Raw genomic sequence first — 23,291 nt, forward strand, 5'->3', positions numbered from 1 at the left:
TGGCTTTCTGGCATCCCTTCCATGACACTAGATTGTATCTCAATAAGCAAAGTAGTTTTGGATTTGGATTTTGAAGAGCTGGGTTGAAATTCTGGCTTGGCTCCTTCCTCGCAGTCACCCCACTATCTGCCCCTCATTTGCTTTATCTGCAAAATGAGTCATAGATGGCCATACCACAAATTCCCTTCTAGCACTAAATACATGATGGTCTAATTCTAAATCCATGGTGGATGGTGTTTATGTCAACATCTGACTAATTGTCATCAGAAAAGGGGGCATTCAGTAGCTACTGAGAGAAGGCTGGTACCATTTCAGATGAGGCTGCCCAACTCGTAAGCCAGAGTCCAATGGCCATTCTATGTGTATTTTCCAAGACTGTGATTCTCTTCATTGTTCTATGGTGCACATTGGAATAGTTTGCTTGCATGACTCCTATTATTTTAGCCTTAAGTTCTGAAAAGGAAACCCAGCTCTCATCTCCGATGGACCTTCATGAAAGCCTGACATCATTCCTCTCTTTGATTTTCATTTTTGCATATTCTTACTGCAAAAACTCTAAAACTTAATAAGCACATCCTCAGTAATCAGATGATTCAATCTAAGTGAACTGGCTTGGAGTTCATTGGACAATAGATTCAGAGGTGGAAAGGACTATCTAGTCCAATATCTTCATTTTACAAGTGAGGACCTGAGAACCAGAGCACTTATATGACTTATATAAAGTCATGTAGGTAGCAAAAGAAACAGGTAGGATTGGAACCCGGCTTCTCTGGCTCCCCTAACCAGAGATCCTGCCATCATTCCATGCTGCCTCAATGACTGATCTAATGGGTCTCCTGAGAGATTCAAAGGAGATAAATGGATCAGAAGAGCTGTGCCAACTTTTAAAGTAATATACGAAATGTCAACTATCTCTGTGCTAATAAGCAGAATGGTCCCGAGAAAGGCAGGGACAATTTAAAATATTTCCTTTTATGCAGATTTGAACATGTCACATCTTTGGTTTCATTTATAGGAATGGCATTCCCTAATGTTTTAAAAGACATTAAACCCTGCCTTATTATTTGGCAGCTTGGGAAACAAAATATACACACTTTAAGAAATAATTATTTGCTTTTCCAGTTGCTATTGAATCTGGGTTTTAAATGGCTTTCCTAGTCAGTCAGTTGTCATATCTTTTGAGTTCTCTCTCTCCCTATTTTCTCACTCCTCCATCTGCTCCATTTCTCTCCATTTATTTAAATGTCCTTTCCTTCATTCCCTATTTACTTCTTGCCCAAACTATTGGACCTGCCTCCTAATTGGGCTCATGGTTTTTAGATCTCTCTCTCCTATCTTTCTCTGACTAGATGCAAAAATAACCTTATGAAAATATAGCCTATTCATAGCATTCCTCTGCTCAGGTATCACCAGGGGTTCTCCCCTAACTCTAGAAGAAAATGCACATTTCTTCCCTTATTTGAAGCCTTTGGCAGTCTTGCCCTAGATTGTACTTCCCTGTGGCTCTCCGCCATACATGGTACTGTAATGTCGGGGCTAGCTTTCTCTGGAGTCTGGAGTCTGAGCTGGAGCTTGAGTGTATACTCAGTGGAGTCTGCCCATTTCAAATTCTCTCAGCCCTTATATACCTTAGTACAATTACATCCCTACAGCACACTGAGCATGTGCCAACTGTAGAACCATTACATCCCCATACTAAGTACTAAGTATCTGTGAACTAGAGAACCATCATCTCATCAGTCACACTGAGTTAGCACCCTGCTGTAAGTATTTTTGCTTCAAGTATACTTTTCTCAGAGTTCCCCAATATTTGTGGGCCTTTACATGGTACCCCTCAGCTAAATGGACTGACTCGTGGTTCCCTGCCACAGTATTCTCTCTCCCAGAGCCAACCCTGTGTTTGGAATGTACTCCATGTAACCTTATTTGAAAATCAAGGATTTAAAGTTGGAAGGGACTTTTAGAGGTTACCTGTAATCCAGGCCTTTCATTTTGTGGATGGGGAAACTGAGAAAAGAACAGTGATTGGTCCAAGGTAACTATTGTAGTATGTCAGTTGTGAGATTCGTAGCTGAATGTTTCAATTCCAAAACTGATGCTTTTCCTATCAGATCACTTAGAATCGGTTTCCTGGAGAAACTCATTTCACACCCTTTTAGCTTTTAGGGCTCCTAATCTTCTTAAGTTCTCCCATATGTACTTAATTTCTTCACTGGTGTAGCTACCCCATAGAATGTCAGTTCCTTGAGGGCAGGGTTTGTTTTTGCCATTTGTCAGGATCCCCAGAGTCTGGCACTTGAGCATTATGGTACATGATCATTCTTACTGAATTGAATTCAATATGATTGTTTGCTCTTCCCATGGGGAGAGATTTATTCTCATTCTTTCCCACAACATTTCTGAGCTAGATGCCTAGATGGTCCCTGTTTACATCAGGAGCTGGATCATGGCAGAAGGGAGGATAAGCCAGGTGCAGGGTGATCCCTTCCCTTTGTAACTTCCCCCCGGTGAGGTGGTCTGACAGTCCGGACTCACTCGTTCCACTGTGACAGAGCCAACCCACTGCCTGGAAGTAGGCAGATGCGCAGCTCCCCTTTCTGCATGAGATCCGTTTTTCTAAAGCTGAGGTGATCACCAGCGAAGGAGCAGATTGTCTTCTGCCGCTTGCTTCAGTCAGACTCAGAATTTTGTTGGCACTTGTGTATTTTGCTGTTTATCTCATTAAGCGAAGTCTGTTTCTTTCATGCCCCGTACAGAATGTGAAGGATGACGGACAGCACGTTTGGCGACTGAAGCATTTTAACAAGCCAGCCTACTGCAATCTCTGCTTGAACATGCTCATCGGTGTGGGAAAGCAGGGCCTGTGCTGCTCCTGTGAGTAAGGGATAAGTATATAGACAACGGCTTTGCCCCGCTTCCTCAGCCCCAGCTCCCCCTTTCTACCTGGGTGGGTTTGAGCAAGCCTCTGTCAATTCCTCATTAGTACAATAAGGGTCCCCCCAAGGATCCATCCCTGCATCCAAGTTTGCCCTGTCCCAACTCAGCAGGGGTGATGGACGGCCTGGACAATGGAGACCAGGCCAGGGCTGAACCCTCATGTGAGTGTTGGAACATCTGCCTTTGCCTGGAGGAGATGCCAGAAGGTGTTCCTGATGCCCAGCCGACATGTTCCCATGAACCTTCACTCATTCTCCCATTCTACCTCTGGCCCTTCTCAGAACATCACAATGACCGCCACAGTTCCTCATGGTTAGACCTTTCCCAGCTTGGGCGGACTTTCTATATCGTTTTTAACTCCTTGCTGATGTTTACAAGCCATCTTTCTCTTTTTAAAATTTATCTTCTCATTATCATTTGTATAGAATTTTTAAAAATGTAAATACATAAGGGACTAGGAAGACATAGTTATGGGAGAGATAGGATGGCTTCATGGGGAGAATGCTGGCTTTCTCTTTGCTCTTTTGAACTGTTATAAACATTATCTGCAAATAAGGGTCAGCGTGTAGTCAGATGCTTTCTCTTAGGAAGATGTGAAGATGTCATGGGCAGGATCCAAAGAATCAGAATTCATGACTGGGGGAAGTGTGTTAGTTACAAGAGCTTTTGTGTAGCCTTACTTAGGTTTGCCAGAAGTTGAAAAGGAGATGATTTTCCTTCAATATATCAATGATTGTTGCTTTCATCAGCTGGACACATCCTGTACTTGCAACAAGTATAATCCTGTGAGCATTACTGTAGAGGATCTCAGGAGCTGTTGAGATTTTAAAAATTACTATTAATCCTATTTGTAAAAATAGCTAATTGATTTATACATTTAATATTGCTGTTTTTCCTCAATAATCCCACGCATACACAAAAGAGTAGCACCGCTTGCTACAAAGAACTAAAGAAAAACAAAACAAAATTTCACATTGATCATATTTGCAAACACATACCCTGTTCTTTACCCAGACTCCCCCACCTCTTTACCAAGAAGCCAGAAGCAGAGGGCATTGCCTGTTCTTTGAAGTCATGACTAATTGTCACCTTTGTTAAAATTTTGAAGTCTTTTAATAGTTTCCTTTTACATTACTGTGACTGTTGTGTATTATTCTCCTGATTTTATCTTGATTAGAGAGAAAAAGAAATAGAGAGACAGACAGACACACACACACACACACACACACACACACACACACACGGAGTTAGTTTCCACTTTTCTCTTTACATTTCCACTATAACCACATTTATTCTTCCAGTCAGAAATGAGCAGAGTTAGAGGGAGATAAAATGAGCAATAATACATAATAAAAACCCAAACTATTGTGAAAGAGTAATGAGCATGGGTCGATGTGACCTTTAGCAGGAAATTCAGAGGCAGAGATCATTTAGAATTCTGAACTTCATAACCCCAAGTGACCACAGTTCCTTGATACTCTTCAGTCCCACAAATATTAAGTTGAAAGTGTTGGGTACTCACTTGTAGGGAACTTTGTAAAAGGGATTGTGGTTCTGCTGAGAATTATATTAAATGTTCTTTCAGGTCTTTACTATTTTTTACACATCTGCCATAAATATGGCTAAGGTAAAAATAATTCCATAGAACCCAAGTACTGCCATTTTTTTAATTTTCTTCCTTTCCTCCCTCCCTTCATACTTCTTTCTTTTCCTTCCTTCCTTCCTCCCTTCATCCTTATTTTTCTTTCTTTCTCTCTCTCTTCATCTTTCCTTCTCTTCTTTGCCTGCTTCCCTTCCTTCCCTCCCTCTTTCTCTCCTTCCTTCTTCTTGTCTTCTCTATCTCTCCTTCCTCCCTTCTTCCTTTCCTTCCCTTCCTTGCCTTCCTCTTTCTCTCCTTCCTTCTTCTTGTCTTCTCTATCCCTCCTTCCTCCCTCCCTTCTTCCTTTCCTTCCTTCTTTGCTTCTTTTTTTTCTTTTCTTCCTTCTCCATCTCTATATACTATTCCCATGATATAGATGTAGTTGAATAAGATTTAAACCAAGTAAAAATTATTTAATAAAGCACCTCATAGTATTTGTGTGTCAAAGATGGAGAACTGTGGGTCGTATGAGAATATCATGGCATTTGGAGCTGTTTGATCTGACTCAAAAAGAATTTACTCATTAATGACTGAAAGAAGTCTCTAGCAGAGCATTGCAGGATTCCATTCCTGGCCCTCTGCTGTTTCACATTTTCATCAGTAGCTTGGAGATAGATCTCCAGAAGATAGCTTGCTCATCCAATGTTCAGATGACACTAAGCTTGAAGGGAAAGCTAAGATATTAAGTTACTGGGTAGGGGTACAAAAAGATCTTAGCAGCTGAGCATGGTGGGATGAATCTAATAAGATGATTTTTATGAAGAAAAAATATAGTATCTTGCATTTGGGTTCAAGAATTTCTTTATAAGCACTAGACAAGGGAGGCCAAATTAGACAGCAATTTGTCTTCATAGAGTTTTAGTGAATTTTGAGTTCATAATGTGAATCAATGATGTGATGTAATAGTTTAGAAATGACTGAGCTCTCTGGCTGCACCAAGAGAGAAAAGGAGGAGCTGGTAGTACTCTGATAACTTATGGAGTATTGTAATCATTTCTATATGCCATAGTTTAAAGATATAGATAAGTTAGAAAATATAGGGGAAAAAAAAGGTTTTGAGTCCTGGCATCTGAGTATTAGTTAAATAACATGAGGGTGTCAAGTAAGGAGTAGAGAATCTTCAGGGCAGGGGTGGAATGACATAATCACTTCTTTAAATGGCTGTCCTATGGAAGAGAGACCTTATGATGCTTGATCCCAGGGGATAAAATCAGTAATAAGATGTGGCAATTCCAAAGACACAAATTTTAGGCTCAATGATAGGAGAATCTCCCTAAGATTTGAGTTGTCCAAACATGGATGGAAGAGATATGATAGATTACCCTTCCTGAGGATCTTCAAGCAGAGGAGAAGGATGAATATTTGTTGAGTATGTTATAATAGCAATTCCTTTTTGTATTTGGATTCAATTCAATGATTCCTGAGGTTTATAAGATTTGAGATCTGGATGAGAAGTAATTCAATTCCACTCCTCATTTTGTAGAAAAAGAAATTGAGACTCAGGTAGGTATATGGTTTGTCTAAGACCACAGAGGCAGATGTCAGAGGCAGAATCTGAAAACAGCTTTTCTGATCTCAGATTCAGAGCTCTGCTGCAGAGAACATCTGTACAATCTTTGTTTGAAAATGATAATAGACTCACATGAGTAACTTTTTTTGACTGAAATACCTTGAAAATATAAGCAATATGAATTGGAATGATGTTGTTTGCTTAAATATTCTTCCTCACATTAATAATGGAATAAAAGAAATCAGATATAGAATCATACTGTTTGAGGAGGAGGGGGCTTTTGGGACATCTAATTCCATCCTCTCACTATTACATGTGTAGTAGAAAAAGCAGGTTTTCAGTCTAGGGTCTTTGGTTCCAAACTTAGGAGTCTTTTTTTTTTTGTGATATACTGTCTTTCCCTTTTCATTTTAATTCAATTCTCCATCCCTGAAATTTTCATGTATTCAGTATAATTAGACACAGAAGCTTTATTTTATCGCATGGACATACTTGTATCAAGCTAGCTTTCTTTAAGAAGCTAAAGATACAAAGGAATTGGAGATAGTGCTGAGTTATAATCCATCTGATTATTTTCCAGACATTTTCATTCTCTTCACATATGTTTCCTTCAATATTCAGACAAGCTTATCAAACAAAACATGTGGTTTAGCAAAGGCAATATTGTCTGTAGAGATGGGGTTAGGGCTTCTGTTGGCTTGGCCTGAAGCACACCCACTGCTCTCTTGAGGAGGGGTTGGGGTGGAGGGGAAAATAGCCATTTAAGGTTGGAATAAATCAATAAACAGCTTAGCATCAACTTCTGGGGTCTGATTTCCAAGCTGGCCAGCTGCTCCCCTTGCCTATAGTTTGTAAAATGTAGATTTTCTTCTGATGAGCAAATGACACTAAGCCATTTGGCAGTCATCAATTTTTCTTTAATATTTCAGTCATTTGAGAGTTATTGTGAAAAATTTTAGTGAGGACTGATTTAATTAAGCATTTCCTGCTATGCCATGATGGAGTCATCGTGGCTTTTCCCATGCAGAATATTTCCTGTGCTAATTGGCCTTTTGTATCTCATGGCAAAAACCAGTCTCCTTTAGCTTGTCCCTGCTGAGACTGATTGAATTGATTAGACAGCGATGGATATGGAATGAGGAGGCCCTGCTAAGGCCATCCTTTCCCTAGAAAAACATGATCAGGATGAGGAATAATCGGTTTTTATCCATGTGTTTCTTTTCAGTTTGCAAGTACACGGTCCACGAGCGCTGTGTGGCAAGAGCACCTCCTTCCTGCATCAAGACCTACGTGAAGTCCAAAAAGAACACAGATGTAAGTGTTAGGTGGGACTTGGCTTCTTGAAACATGTCTTGTCTCATTCCTGTTCATCTAGTTCCACCCTCCATCACGCACCATTAATAGGTGAATCTCAAAGCTTAGGGTTCATTGTCTCTATCTTGTCCCTATCGTCCCATCCTCCCTTCATGCACCGTTTCTGGGTCAATGACAAGGCAAAGCTTGGCATCTTACGCCTAGCTGTCTTGTTCCTTCCTGGGTCACACACGATTACTGGGTCAGTGGCTCGGTCGGGCTCCCTGTCTCATAACCCCATGTCCATTGTTTCATTCTAGGTCACGTACCGTCACCGGGTCATCATCAACTTATTCTTGCCCCATTGTTCCTTCTAGGTCATGCACCATTACTGGGTTGAAGGCAACTGCCCAACCAAGTGTGACAAGTGTCATAAAAATGTCAAATGTTACCAAGGCCTGACTGGACTTCACTGTGTTTGGTGTCAGATCACAGTGAGTAAAATGAACATTAATCATGAGTGGATTGGGGCCCTGCATTCCCCTGAGCACTGTCAAATTTGGGGGCCAATATGGAGAGGAAAACACTTATTAAAGTATCCCGGGGTATTCCTCAGTGAACATCTAATAGATGAGTAAAGGCAGGTGAAGGACTGAGTGTGGCAAGGCCCCTTAAAGGTCACCTAGTCCAACCCCCTCAGCAAATTGATTCCTGAACAGATTGGAAGTAGGTTGGAGCTGTTGGTGGGGCAGAGCTAGGCCCCAGAGGAGAGTCTTTGAGGAGCTAAAGGCCACTTCTCGATGCAGATGCTAATCAGAACTTGCTTCAAACAAAAGAACACGGCAGCAGCTGGTCTCTCAGCTCACACAGATTTCACCTGACAGTTTTCCAAACGCATTTGAAGCTTTATTGTTGGCAGAAGTCAGTGTAGACAGGCCTTGTTACTGGTGTCACTCCAGTGGCTTCTCTGGACTTGTTGCTTGGTGGGCTGGCATCTGTCCCATGCCTAGGAGAGACTCTGGTTCCATTATTGTCAAGAGAAAACAATAGAGGGCACTGTCTCGGCAAAGTCAACACAGCTAGGCTCTGGGAGCCGTGGGGGTGGGTTCTTAGATGTTTGCTAGACACACAGAGGATAATGAGAATTCATACTATGACATACATTTTAGGATAAAATTAAATGTATTTTAAAGATAAATATATTTTCTTCACACATTTTAAGTTATTACTCAGTACCTAATTATATTTTTACTTGGAATTACTCTCAAACGATTATGAAAAATAGGATTTTTATTATTTTCAACTATGGGTGGTTAAAAGGGAATTTCTAGCACAAAGATACAAACATACTCTTGGTTTCAATATTCAAATAGATTTTGAAAAAGATAGCCACTTTGGAACTTTTTCTTTCTTTCTTTCTTTCTTTCTTTCTTTCTTTCTTTCTTTCTTTCTTTCTTTCTTTCTTTCTTCCTTTCTTCATTCCTTTCTTCCTTCCTTTCTTCCTTCCTTCCTTCCTTCCTTCCTTTCTTTCTTTCTTTCTTTCTTTCTTTCTTTCTTTCTTTCTTTCTTACTTTCTTTCTTTCTTTCTTTCTTTCTTTCTTTCTTTCCTTCCTTCCTTCCTTCCTTCCTTCCTTCCTTCCTTCCTTCTTTCTTTCCTTCTTTCTTTCTTTCCTCCTTCCTTCCTTCCTTCCTTCCTTCCTTCCTTCCTTCCTTCCTTCCTTCCTTCCTTTCTTTCTTTCTTCCTTCCTTCCTTCCTTCCTTCCGGGGTATTCCCCAGATTGGTTCTTTGATTACACCTCTTCTGCATTGTTTATTATAAGAGAAATGAACATGTATATGGAACCCAATGACTTCAGTCCTTCTGGATGCTTGTATATCTATGACAGTACATCCAAAGGAAGAGGAGAAAACAGGAAGGGACCTGGCATGGGAGGGAAAGGCTTACAGTGACCCCTGCCAAAGTGGAGGAGCAAGGTCATGGCAAAAGTGGAATTCTTTCCCTCATAGGAGCCCCTAGACTAAGAAGATAGGAGGGTCCACCTATGTACAAAGGAGCATGAGCATTTTTCCTATCCTGACACAGACTGGCTAGCACCCATCGTACCTCCCAAAGACACACAAGGAATCCAGCTTGAGGCGCAAACAACATATTATGCCAGCTCAGGGGAATCTTCATCCTTGAAACATTTAGGACCTCCTACATGCTCTAGGTCCAGCATTTCTGGAAAATATGGTAACTCAAAAAATCAAGTTCAGGGGACCTCTTAACAGCCCTGAACATTGGTCCTCTCCTTCTTGCCAATCCCCACTCATAGGTGTTCAAAATCTCCACCCCCCCTTCCCTTTAGCATTTTTATCCAGAACTTTGATCTCCTGCTCTATCTTTGGTGTAGACAAACACCCCTCCTCCAAGTCCATAACCCTGAACTAGCTTCCTGACTTGGCCATGGCCCGGACGAAAGGAAGAAAAATTGATCGCTGAAAATTCCCATGAGGAGGAAGAGGAGGCCATTGTGGCCCCAAGATTCATACTAGATTTCATCAGAATCCCACTCATCCCACTTGGGCCTGGTAAGGAACTCCCCTAACAGCATCCTTGAAAAAGTTACCCAGCAAATGCTTGGGGATGGCTAAGAACCATGCTCTGCAGCCTCTTAATCCTCTCTGTGGAGCCAGAAATGTCTGTACTTTGACTCTACTCCTTAATCTTGCCAGAAACTGAGGTTTTATTCAGATATAGAAGTCAATTGTGTAGATAATCATTATGCATTTACAGAAAGGAGCCCTGGTGTTGCAAAGTCACATCCTCTTGTGAGAACTTACTCCACCATTTCATTCTCAACCGCTCATCTCCATTGTCTACAGCCTGTGAGGATATCACTCTGAGGCTGATAATAACTCTCTGGAACTCTTGATAATTACTGACAAATTCCCACCCATTATCCTTTCATGTCAGTGGTCTTGATAGCCCGTCTGTCTTTATATATTTTTTTCTTCAGCCCCTACTGCTCCCATTATTCCCAGCTCCTTTCACATCCCCACAATTGTACCCTAAAACTACCCACTATACTCTATATAATACAAGCTCAAGAGGTAACAAATTTTCCTTCATCCTACATCTTTTTCATCTTCTGTTCCTGGCTGAGACTCGCCTCTTTGTTTTCTCCCTGGCCACCTACTTCAGCATTGGTCCCATTTTTATTCATTACCCAAATTCATTGATTGTGATGTGAGAATTCCTCACAGCTCCCCAGAAACAACAAGGTGGTACAATAAATAAAGCATTGGAATGGGAGTCAGAAAAACCTGAGTTCAAATCCAGACTTAGATACTTACTACTTGGGGGACATTGAGCAAGTCATTTAGCCTATCTTCTTAATTTTAGTCAAGGTAAAAATGGAATTGATAATAGTACCTATCTCCCAGAGTTTTTGTAAGGATTAAATGCGACTTCATTACATAACAGGCACTTAAATAATATTTGTTTCCTATCCTTGTTATCCCCACAAGGGATCATCATTATCATCATCACCACTCCTTGAAGGTTCCATATCAATGACTCAATAAGTATGCTGATAGCTTTTTTTCTACCAGCTTCCAAGACACCCATTTCTTTCCTCAGAGTTCACTGAGGAATCACATTTGTTCTCCCTTCTCTTACACCTGCCCTCCTCCTAGGGAACTTCAGCATACACACTGAAACTCCCTCAAAACTAATTATTTCCCAGATTTTCAGTTTGCTCATTTCCCTTGACCAGATCCTTGACCCCATCTCAGCTGCACACAGAGATAGCCATTTTTCTTGCCCTTTTCATCACGCACAGATGTTCCACTTCTTTATTCACAAACTCTGAAATTTCCTCATCTAGTAGCAATCTGCCTTACCACTTCAACCCTCTTCTTCACAACTGAAATAGTGTAGTCCTGACCGGTTCCTAGTTCCCATCCCTGGTTCTGTTTCACACCAACACCCCTTCATTAGTTATATTCTCCTTCCCTTCCCATTTAGACCTGGTGATTAATTAGTTTTGCTCTCCACAATCCTCTTGAAATGCTTTCCCCCAATCATATTGTGCCCTGTCAAGGCTTAGCCATGGATATCCCCATCATCTACTTGCTTCCCTTGTATTCACCAATGTTGGATGGATCTGGAGAAGTCACATCATGCTGACTAGGTCAGTTAGACACATAATATATGAAATTCAACTGGCCCCTCACTGAAGTAAGACAACTATTTTTCCTCAGACTTCTCATGACTCTCCTTCCTCCCACTCTCTTAGTTAAGAACTCTGTCTCATATTTTACAGAAAAAAAAATAAAGCAGATTTTCAAGAGCTCATTTTTCTCCCTCCCTCTCAGCTCTTATCTCCCAAATGCCTCCTCCTATCTCTACCTTCATTTGATCCATATAATAATGTGCCCCTTTTCTTTACCAAGGAAATCACCTCATCCTATTCCATCCCATTTATTCCCCCAGTAGATCCTCAGAAAATCCTGTTCTTTTATTAATCTTCAACCTCTCCTGGTCTCACTGGTTTCTTCCCTAGTATCTCCAAGCATGCTCATTCTTCCCTATCTTCCAAAAACTCTCCCTTGAAAAGTTTCTAGTTTTCATGCAATATATAATCTTCCTTTTTGGTTACAAGAATAGTGTCGGTAATGGGTATCTTCATTTCCTTTCTTCTTAACTCTATCATCTTGTTTGCTCATCATTCAACCAAAACTGTTTTCTCCAAAGTAACCAAGGACCTTTTAATGACCAGCTCTGATGATCTTTTTTCAGTCCTCATCCTTGATCTTTCTGAAACCTTTGACACTGTTGAATACCCTCTTCTCTTTGATTACCTCTCCCACAGAGTCCCTCAGACTTACAACCAATCCTTACCCTCATTCTTCCTCCACATCCAATCCACTGCCAAGTCCTGGTGATTTTATCTATATACTTTTAAATATACATTCTGTCTTCTCTCCTCTGACACTGTCTTAATCCTAGTTCAAGGTCTCAGCACCTCATTTCTGGACTATTGTAATACACTATGGGTGGGTCAGCCTGCCCTAAGGTTCTCCCCCTCCAGTCCATCCTTGGCTTAACTGTCCCAGTGCTTCTAAAATACAGATCTGATCTCCATACTCCAGGGACTCCCTATTGCTTCCAGGATCAAAACCATCATCCTCTATTGTTCAAAGCTCTTTATAACTTCGCCCTTCCACATCCAAGTTTCTTATAGCTTCTTCCTCCACACAGACTCTCTCATTCAAAGATTCTTCTTCTAACAAGTGCTCCATCTCTAAGACCTGAGCATCTCTCTGGTGGTCTCCTTTCCTGGAATTCTCTTCTGCCTCATTTCTCCCTCCTCCTTTCTATGGATTCCTTCATTTAGCAGAGATAAAATCCCAGGTTCTTAAGAAAGTTTCCTTCTCCCAATCCCCAATAATTCTAGGGCCTTCTCTCTGTTGTTTAACTTCCATCAGAAAATGACTCCATGGATAAAAGACCAAACCTAGAGTTAGGAAAACCTGACTAGAAATCTAGCTTCAGACACTTACCAGCTATGGGATCCTGAGCAAGTTACTTTATCCCTATTTGCCTTGGTTTTCTCAACTGTAAAATGGGAATGACAATAGTACCTGCCTTATAGTTTTTGTTGGAGAGATAAAATGAAATAATCTTTGTAACAAATGTTAAACACAATGCTTGACACATAGGAGGCATTATATAAATGTTTATTCCCCCTTCCCCTGATTCCCTCCCATTCCCACAATCGATCCTTATTTGTACACACCTGTTTATTATTGTCTCTCCTTGTAAGAAGTGAATGAGCAGATATTGTGTTTGGCTTTGTTTGTATTACCTACTCTTAACATAGGGTCTAGTAGATGCTCAATTCTTGTTTATTGACTGATCACATTTGGCCCCTAACATCTTGTGTACTACATCATATCTCAACCTTTCTTGTGTGCTCTCCTTGGATTTCACCCATGATGCATCTCTTCATTGTTTTTTAGTTTATTTGCACATTCTGGGAAGCTTATGATGTCCCTTGCTGGGTCACCTAGATAGAGCATCATGGTATAGTGGGGAAGAGCCCATTAGCTTTCTCTCTAGCCAGACCCCTCACTCCTTGAAGGAAGGCGTAGTGATGTCCCCTCTTCCTCTTCCTCCCAGACCAGGTAAGCCCTCTAGAACAACTTGCTAAAGGACATCCTTTCTTTGTTTCTTTGTTCTCCTGTCAGATATTGGATTAGAAACAGATGTTCGGTTTAAATGAATCTAGATGAATTGCCCTGTAATACCTAAATACAGATTAGACATGCAGGGGGTGTTGTCACTCAATGTGGAAAGTCTCCTTTCAGTTCCATCTCATCCATGCTTACTTACCAAACTTAAGACTCTGATATCAGGTACAATTTACTACATTGTATGTATGTGTGTGTATATATATATATATATATATATATATATATATATATACATATATATATTATATATATACATATAGATAGATAGATATAGATATAGATATGCATATATACAAGGTAATATGTGTGTATATATAATACACATACATAGATACGATCTTGTGTGGGCATATATATAAATATAATACATATATATATATACAAATACTACATTGTGTGAGCACATATATATGCACACACACACACACACACACACACACACATATATATATATATATAGATATATGTTGAAGGTAATATTTTTGGAGGAGACTGGTGGAATGAGTTACTACTTAGGAGGCTAATGTCATATCAGCCACTATAATAAATTGAGCCAACATAGAATCACAGTCTAAGTTTGTTAAGTAAACATGGAAGAGATTGGACTGAAGGCAGACTTTCTGCATTTGGTGACAACACCCCCTGCATGTCTAATCTCTATTTGAATATTATTGAGGTACACACACACACACACACACACACACACACACATTGATGTGATGTATACTGAAGTATGATTTAGGCAGTAAAAATACTTCCTAAGCACAGCATCATCTCAGTGTTAGCCATTTGTGTCCTAGATTGTGTTCTATGAGGCTCAATATCCTTCTCCTTCCTCAAGTATCCCTTGTTCCCTGTTCTCATTTATCTCCACTGAAGTATATGTTCTATGGACCTCAGATTCTGACAACATTTGGCACTATCTGGCCTGTGGTCCGTGACCCCGGGGCCCTAGTCAGGCAGGCAGCCTGTGTCTGCTGCACGAACAATTTGATGTAGACCTTACAGCCCTGAGGTGAAAGGAATCGGATTTGTAGCAGCTCTCTATCTGACTTCAGAACTGCAAAGTTACACTCTTTTTATTAAAATATTGAATTCCACATAGTAATTTTAAAAGGTTAAAATGGCTGCAAAGGAGTTTAAGCTTTGTACAAATGTCAGAATTCTGAGAGCTTGCTGGAATTTGTACAAGATTAGGGAAAAAAGGATTCTCTGCTCTGACAGATATATTTCTTCAGTGCAAGTGACCTGCTTTTTAGGGGAATCATTTTTACTCACCTCTTTTCCTCCTTGCCAGAGTCCCATTAAAAGTTTGTCTTTTATGATTCTCATTTATTACTTTTTTCAGAATCACAGACGCTTCTGCTGGAAATGGCCCTCGATGGCCATCCTGTCCACCTAATGCTCTAAAAGGAGGTCAAATGAGATAATATTCACAGAAAAGTTGGCCAATGTTGAGAAGATACAGAAGGTTAGCTGTTATTATTAGCTATTACTCCCACCATAACACACCAGACAGAGAGTCTTCCAGGCCTTGCTTTAAGACTTGCAAAAATGAAGAACCCAGAAGTTCTTGGGGAAGCCCATTCCACTCTCAGGTGGCCCTCGTGATTAGAAAAGGTTTTTTTTTGTTTGTTTGTTTGTTTTTGTTTTCTTTTTCTTTTTTATTTGTAGTTTATTATTCCTACCTCTGTCCTGAGACAGAGTTCTCAACTAAGAGAGTGGAAGGAAGGAGAGTCATGAGAAGTCTGAGGAAGGATCAAAATGTTTGGAAAACCACTGAGGAAAGTGGGATAGGAAGTTAATTAGAGAGGTATAAAATAGTTGTCTTGCTTCAGTGAAGGGCCAGTTGAAATTTTATATATTATGTGTATAACTGACCTAGTCAGAATGTTGGCTTCTTTGAATCTTCCAGCCATTGTTCCTAGTACTATCTTCTGGGAACAAACAGAACCATTGTATTACCAATGTTACCTCACAGCCAAGCTCTCACTTGAAGATGATTTTCATTTGCACTTTTCATGTCTTGAACATTCTTTGTCTCCCTCTTTTCCCACTTTTTTTCCCAGATAATATAGTCTAAACTCAAAGCCCTCCATGATCCTGGTTTTCTTCCTCTTGATATTCTTCTGCTTATCATTATTCTTCTTCTTTGGGCATGTGATTTGAAACCACTATCTCATCCACTACTTACTCACAAGTTGGGTCCCAAAGAGTAATTATTATGTCCCAAAAGGCTCTAAAGGAAGCCTTGACAGGTTGTGGGGGTATTTTTCTAATTCTACAGCTCTTGTACTCTATTTTCTCTGATTAGCAATTTGCTTTAATTATTTATCTAGATTTACTTGGCTTTTAGAAAGTGATATAGTAAAAAGAGTTGGACAAAAACACATCTCTTCCAGAGACTGGCATACTTACTACTCCTGTACAAAGCCCAGAGAAGACCGGGTTCAGCCATTGAATACCTATGTGACAGAAGGGTAACTTACAGCTCATATCTAAATGGCTTTTACTTCCTATCCATGGGATACTTATGAAGTTCCTCCGGTATGCTGCCTTATTTTTTAATTCATTTCTTTTAAATTTAAAATTTGCATTTAATACTATCTTCAATAATCTAAACCTTCCATATTAACATTGCCACCAATATCTGTGGTATCAGGAGTGATATTAAGATGCTAATGGGAAGATGAGGAGTCCAAAGTTCTTGGTACCCTTTAATGCTCTTAAGTTTCTCATGCAGACAAGTGAGAAAGCAAAAACTGGGGCTAAAGCTGAGGTTCTTATTCACTTCCCAATCAATCTCATGTCCGTGACCTGATTGGGAGTTTCCCACCTATAGTTTCAGTTGAAATCTCTTAATTCTAGAACCATCTTAATATCTTGTAGTCAATCCATAGGCTGTATACCAGGGTTTCCTCAGTCACTTAGGAAAGGCTTCCTGTTATACCTTCACTCTAATTCATACAGGGCTCTTCAAGATCTTCCTCACTTAGTGTAAAATATTTGCTTGTTTTGAATATGTCCTTATTTTATTGACTATAGCATCCTATCATTTCCTTTAGATAGAGTGAGATAATTGATTAAACAACTCAATGACTACCCAAATTTCACTACATGTGATTTTTTTTTTGTCTTACTTTTTATTATAGCTTTTTATTTACAAAACATATGCATGGATAATTTTTCAACACTGAGCCTTGCAAAACCTTCTGTTCCAACTTTTCCCCTCCCTCCCCTAATGTCAGGTAATCCAATACATGTTAAATATGTTAAAGTATATGTTAAATGTAATATATGTATACATACTTATGCAGTTATCTTGCTGCACAAGAAAAATTGGATCTAGAAAGTTAAAAAAAACTGAGAAGGAAAAAAAATCAAGCAAACAATAACAGAAAGAGGGGAAATGTTATGTTGTGGGCTACACTCATTTCACATAGTTCTCTTTCTGGGTGTAGCTGATTCTCTTCATTATTGAACAATTGAAACTAGTTTGAATCATCTCATTGTTGAGGAGAGTCATGCCCATCAGAATTGATCATCATATAGTTTTGTTGTTGCTGTGTACAATGATCTCCTGGTTCTGCTCATTTCACTCGGCATCAGTTCATGTAAATCTCTCCAAGCCTTTCTGAAATCATCCTGTTGATCATTTTTATACAACAATAATATTCCATAACATTCATATCCCACAATTTGTTCAGCCATTCTCCAATTGATGGGCATCCATTCAATTTCCACTTTCTAGCCATTACAAAAAGGGCTGCCATAAACATTTTTGCACAACTACATGTGATCTTAAAACCAACACACGTTTTCCACAATGGTAGTCTTGCATCTTGAAATGTTACAGCTTTCTAAATTTATTGCAAGATGGCATTAGTATGTGTGCCTGCTCCATTGCATTGCAGTGTTTATTCAAACTAAGCCTGTAGTTCATTTACATACCTTAGAACTTACTTAGTCAAAATGTTATCTAACATCGCTTCCCTTATTTTCCATTTGTGCAATATGGTTTTTTAGCTTTAGTTCCAACACTTTGAAATCATCCCTATTAAACTGAATTTGATTCCTCTTTTCCCAATAACCTAGCACATCAAGAACATTTTTGGCTTCTGGTTCTTTCATTACTGCATTAGCTACTCCTCTCAAGTTTATGTTATTAGAAAAGTTGATGAGATTTTCATTGTTACCTTTAAGCCAATAAGAAAAATAAGGCATTCAGGCTCAGCAAAGATCCCAGGCACACCCCACTGTTGACCTTTCTCCAAGTTGATGTCAAACTGTTAATGACTACTGCCTGAGTCTCACCAATCAACCACTTCTGAATCTCTCTAATCAGACCCTTGTCTAGCACGCATTTGCTCATATTTTCCATGAGAAGAGCATGTAATACTTTACCACATCAACATGTCAGAGTGAGAGGCATTTATTAAGTGTCCACTGTGTGTCAGAGACTGTTCCAAGTGATGGGGTTAAAAAAAAGGCCCAAAACACTCTGTTCTCTCAAGGAGCTCCCAGTGCAATGGGGAATATAACACACTGACAGCTATGTACAAACAAGCACTCTAAGGATGCATGAGGGCTTTGTTTTGGTGAGAAGGGCCACCTGTACTGTGAGACAAGAGTGAAGAAAGAGACAGTAGCAGGTCAACCCTGTGTAAGTGTTGTCTTGATCAACCAATTAAATCATTCCAGTCACAAAAAAAAAATATCTGGCATGACCTCTTCTCAATGACATTCTCATTTTGGTGATCATGCTTCCTTTTCCAGATGTTCATTATTCAATTCTAAAAATACCTCATTGAAATTGCCAGGAATCCTAGTCAAGCTCAGTAGCCTATAGTTTGTAGACTCAATTCTCCTCCCACCTCCCCCCAAAAATGTGACATATTCCCTTCTCCAGTCCTGAAGAACCTCTCCTGTTATCCATGATTTTTCAGAAATCACTGGAAGTAACAAGAAACATACTGAATACTTCTTTCAGTAACTGAGCATATAGTTCATTTGGGCAAGGACACTTGAATTCATCGCTAATATCTAAGTCCTGTCATAAAATTTCCTTTCAAATAAAAAATTACAGACTACCAAAATTACAAATGAACTCAACACCCTAGAGTTCAACTCCAATCCAAAAGGAATCTCCATTCTAACATCTCTGACAGGGAGGGATTCAGGAATGATGACAGAGAGTCATACTGTCTGTGCTTGAAGACTTTTGAATAGGAGAGCCAAAACTCCCTTCTGACAAGTGTGCTGATCATTTTTTAGGCCATCAGGTCTAAGCTATAACTAATGTACGATCCCCTCAGGAACAGACTTCACTTCAGGCCAAGGCTCACTTTTTTTTCCCAATTGGACTCAACAGCACATGAGTAAGAGCAAAAGTAGCAGATGACTGGAGACTAGGCAGGACAATTTCTTCAATGGGGTAAGGCGATACAAGGGGCTCAAGAGAGGAGGACAGTGTGGAGCTGAATTGGTTTGCCATGAAATCAAGATGGAAATGGGAGGAAAGTAGAGCCAGGCTGGAGGTGATGGCCTGAGAAATTATTAAAGAGTAGAAAGATTAGAGATCATGGAGGGGATTTAAAGGCTTGGCCTTTGAAGTGAACGGATGTTATCTAAGGCCCTCACTTCCACCATTTGCTTGTGTTCTTGATGTTTATTTTGCATCTATTTATATATGAAATATTTGTTGCCCCTATCCGAATGCAGGTTCCTTGAGAGAAGGCATAGTATTATTTTAAGTTCTAGCCCCAGCATCTGGGAGAGTACCTGGCACAAAGTAGGTGCTTAACAAGTGATTGGTGATTAATTGAAATCACTTCCATCTGAGAAAAGTGCATTTTACTTAAGAAAAAAAAAAGGAATCACTGCACCATATACTCCAAAATTAAGCATAATTGACCTCTTTGCACATCATCTTAGTATTTGCTCTATAATATTCTTTTTTCTCTCTCCCTCTGTTCTTTCCTGGACAAAGGATAGTCTTCTTAGCAGAAAAAAGTGAACATCTGAGCCATTTTTGATCATTGATGATCCTCACTTAGCTCTTCTTGCAGCAACTTTTTCTTCCAGAAAATATCCTATCTAGTTCATATCCTCCTTCATTCTGGGTCTGCTTTAATTTTCTTCTCCTCCCACAATTATGATTTTGTTTTTTATTATTAGTCTTGATGTGTTCTTCCCCCACCACTGTCACTAAGTCATCTCTCGTCCTTTCAGGTCCATATATTTATTATTATATGAAGATTCTGTTGACTTATCTACTGGCTTCCTCTTATCTTTATGAGTTCAGTGCCCAGATCACAGTCTTTCTCTCCTTCCCAACCAGGAGACTTCTCCATATATTTTGAACAAACATCCAACCTTCTAGTCCTTTAGATTTTTTTTTAATTTCCTATGACCTAGTCCCCCATCCTGACTACACAGCGTTGCTTATATATTTTAGATTGCTATCACTCAAAAATGATGGTCTTCTTCCAAGTTTGTGACTTTGAATTCCTTTATCTGATTAAAATTATTCATTCTTCTCTCCCTTTGCCATGCAAGCCCTAAGCCTTTTCATCCTCACCATGAACTCCAATCTTTCTATCCTTTAATTACTTGCCAGGCTATCATCTCTGGCCTGGCTATACTTTTCTGCCTTCTCCATCTTGATTCCATGACAAATCAGCTCAGCTCCACACTATCCTCCTCTCCCAAGTCCCTTCTATTTCCTCACCCTCTTAAAGAAATTGACCTGTCCAGCTCCAATTACCAGCTGCTTTTGCTCTTACTCATATGCTATTGAATGAAATTGGGAAAAAGTAAAATCATGCTATTGGGTTCCATTACAAATTTATGTTCCATAATCTCAATAATAATCTTGTAATCTATTTCTATCTCCCTGTTTAAACTATCTCTCTATCCATACCCATTTTTCTTTTTCCCAATATTTTTATGTCTCCTCAAACCTGCCTATTCCGTTCTGTCAGCAGAGAATCTTACCTTGAATTTCATTGGGAAAAAAAAAAAAGTGTTCTCTTCTTCCTCAACTCATGTCACTGAGATCTCTCTTCTAGTCTATTCTTTATTTCTCTCTCATGTGAAGGGGTGGCTCTTCTCATTGCCAAGGGCCAACAAGCCTAAGTGACTCCATAAGATCTACTCCTCTCCAGCAAATTGTTCCCTCTAGCATTCTTACTTTGTTGTTAAATTTTCATTTCTTCTTGTCTTCCTTCCTGCCTATACCAACCCTTTTATGTTCTCAGCACTCCAAAAAAAAATTCACTTGACCATCTATGGCTGAAAATTATCATTCTCAATCTCTTCTTTCATGATTAAAGACCTTAAGGAGACCATCAATCAGTGCCTCCATTTCCTTTCTTCTTATTGTCATCTTAACTCTTTGCAGTCTGGCTTTGGCCTTCTTAATTTAACAGAAACTATTCTCTCCAAAATTACCATTGTTCCTCTATTGAATAAATCTAATGACCTTTTCTCATTCCTCTGCAGTCTTTGGCAGTTCGATCACTTATTCTTCTCTTTGTGCTCTCTTTTCCCTCAGCTTTTGGGACACTGCTTGCTCCTGGTTGTCCTCCTCCTGATGGGAGTGCTTTTCTCAGTCCCCTTGGCTGGATCTTCATCTTGGTCTTATCCACTAGCCATGAATGTTTTCCAGAGCCTTTTTCTCCTGATATACCACTTTGCTTTAGATATCTCACTGACTCTCATAGTTTCAATTGTCATCACGATGGAAATGATTCTCTGATCTATCCATTTGAATTTTTATTTCCTGATCTTTACTCTTACATCTACAACTGCCTACCTCTCAACTTAGATGTCTTGCAGATATCTTAAACTCAATAAGTCCAAAAACTGAACTCATCAGTTTTTTTTCCAAAAGTCTCCCCCCCCTTTCTAAATTTTCTCTTATTGATAAGAGTAAAACCATCCTCATCGTCTTTCAGGATCCAATCTATTGTCCTTGTTGAAATCATATTCCCTCCATATCCAATCAGTTGTCAAGCCCTCATGATCTCTCAGATTTGCCATTTTCCCTCCTCTGCCACCCCACCACCCAAATGTGAACCCTCATTACTTCTTATTGCAGTAGATGGTAGTGAGTCTGCCTGCCTCCCTTCAGCCTACAAAGGGATTTTCTGCCCGTTTGATCTTGTCACCCCCTTTATTCAACAAACTCCAGGGATCACTTGTTATCTATATGCTTGAATATAAAATCTTGTCTGGTCCCTGCCTTTCCAGGTTTTTTGCACTTTAGTCATGTCCCCAGACTAACAACTCCAACACCTTTCCTGATTCTGGGCATTTTTCTTTCACTGTGCCCCAGCGTTCCCTCCTTCTCCTTATTTCCCAATTTCTTTGTTTTCCATCAAATTTTTTTTTCCTTTTCTTTTGTTTCTGCTCCTCCTTGATGCTGCTAGTACCTTCCTTCTGGTGGTTATTTTTATAGCAAAATTATAAACCTGCATATATGTTTCTATACATATGTGTGCTTGTTGTTATCTACCTCATATATCTGTCTAGAGTATTTGTATGTATTTGTTTACATATTGATCACAGGAGTGGAAGGAGGATTTATTGTTTTTCGTTTCTTTTTTTTTCTTTGTATCCCTGTTTCTTAGCACAATCTCTGACATATACTAGATGCTTAACAAACATTAATTGATTTCACTTTACATCTTTTTATTTATCCAAATATTTTTTCCTTTTTTCTTTCCTTTTTCACTCCAACTCTCCCTAATTCTCCCAGAGTGAAAGTACAAATAGTCATTCATGGGCTGATACCAATACTGATTAGAACAGAAGCTTTGACCTACTCCATTTATATTAGTGCCAGCCTTTGTGCAGATACCCACTGACCATTTAGCTCTTCTTTAGTTTAGCACTCTGACCCTAGGAACAGCAGGGATTTGGGAGCTTACAATCATTCCCAGCTTATTGATCTTCTCAGAAAACTAAGTTTGTAGGTGAGTTCCCCTTCAACCACATAGGATATACATTTTTCTTTTTCTTTTTCATCAGAATTATTTCCCTTAGTGACTAATATTTCTTTGTTCATTGATTCAGATGCATGTTTTTTCCCCCTTGAATCAGTACTGGATTGTTGCCAAACTGGATTCTTCACTTTGACTTATTTTATCCCCTTCTACTTTTTTTTTTAATTTATTGTGATGGAATCTTTAGTAGGCAGTCTACACTTTTAGAAACTACAATAGAATCTGGGTTTGCTTTTTGGCTGCCTATAGAGTTTTCTCTAATGGTCAATCTATCCACCAACCCAATGGATGTGAGTTTGTTAGATATCATTCAAAGTTTCTTAACTTAAAATGAATGATGCAAACTTTGCAACACAAAAATTATGGAACATAGTGTTTCTTAAGTAAGGCTCCTCTAGAAAATTGATAAGAATAGGCCCTAGTTACAGATTTTTAACAAGTCTTTCTCATTCTTTGGTTATGTGTTGTGACTCTTATATTTGGTAGCAGTCAGGGTGGCACTAGAAAGAAATTTGTTGCCCAGATTTTGCAAAGTTACTGAAATCTACTCTTGTCCAATAGCCTAGTTCTTAAATTCTGGTTCTGCTAGTATTTTTTCTTTCACATTCTAAACAAAACTTTTATTTTCCCTATGCTCCCATAGGAAACCCATCAAGTAATATTT

The 23,291-nt window shown here is 39.3% G+C and overlaps 1 protein-coding gene across 5 annotated transcripts in view; it reads left to right on the forward strand.

The window, feature by feature from the left end:
• DGKB (diacylglycerol kinase beta) overlaps nucleotides 1-23,291 on the forward strand; it is a 687,380-nt gene that overhangs the window by 255,764 nt on the left and 408,325 nt on the right. For all 5 annotated transcript variants that reach the window (XM_031940700.1, XM_031940702.1, XM_031940701.1 and 2 more), the window contains 3 exons: nucleotides 2,757-2,874; nucleotides 7,312-7,400; nucleotides 7,757-7,873. In XM_031940700.1, coding sequence (XP_031796560.1) covers nucleotides 2,757-2,874; nucleotides 7,312-7,400; nucleotides 7,757-7,873 — 324 coding nt within the window. The remainder of the gene's footprint in view (nucleotides 1-2,756; nucleotides 2,875-7,311; nucleotides 7,401-7,756; nucleotides 7,874-23,291) is intronic.

Source organism: Sarcophilus harrisii, chromosome 5 (assembly GCF_902635505.1).
Source record: "Sarcophilus harrisii chromosome 5, mSarHar1.11, whole genome shotgun sequence".
NCBI lineage: Eukaryota > Metazoa > Chordata > Mammalia > Dasyuromorphia > Dasyuridae > Sarcophilus > Sarcophilus harrisii.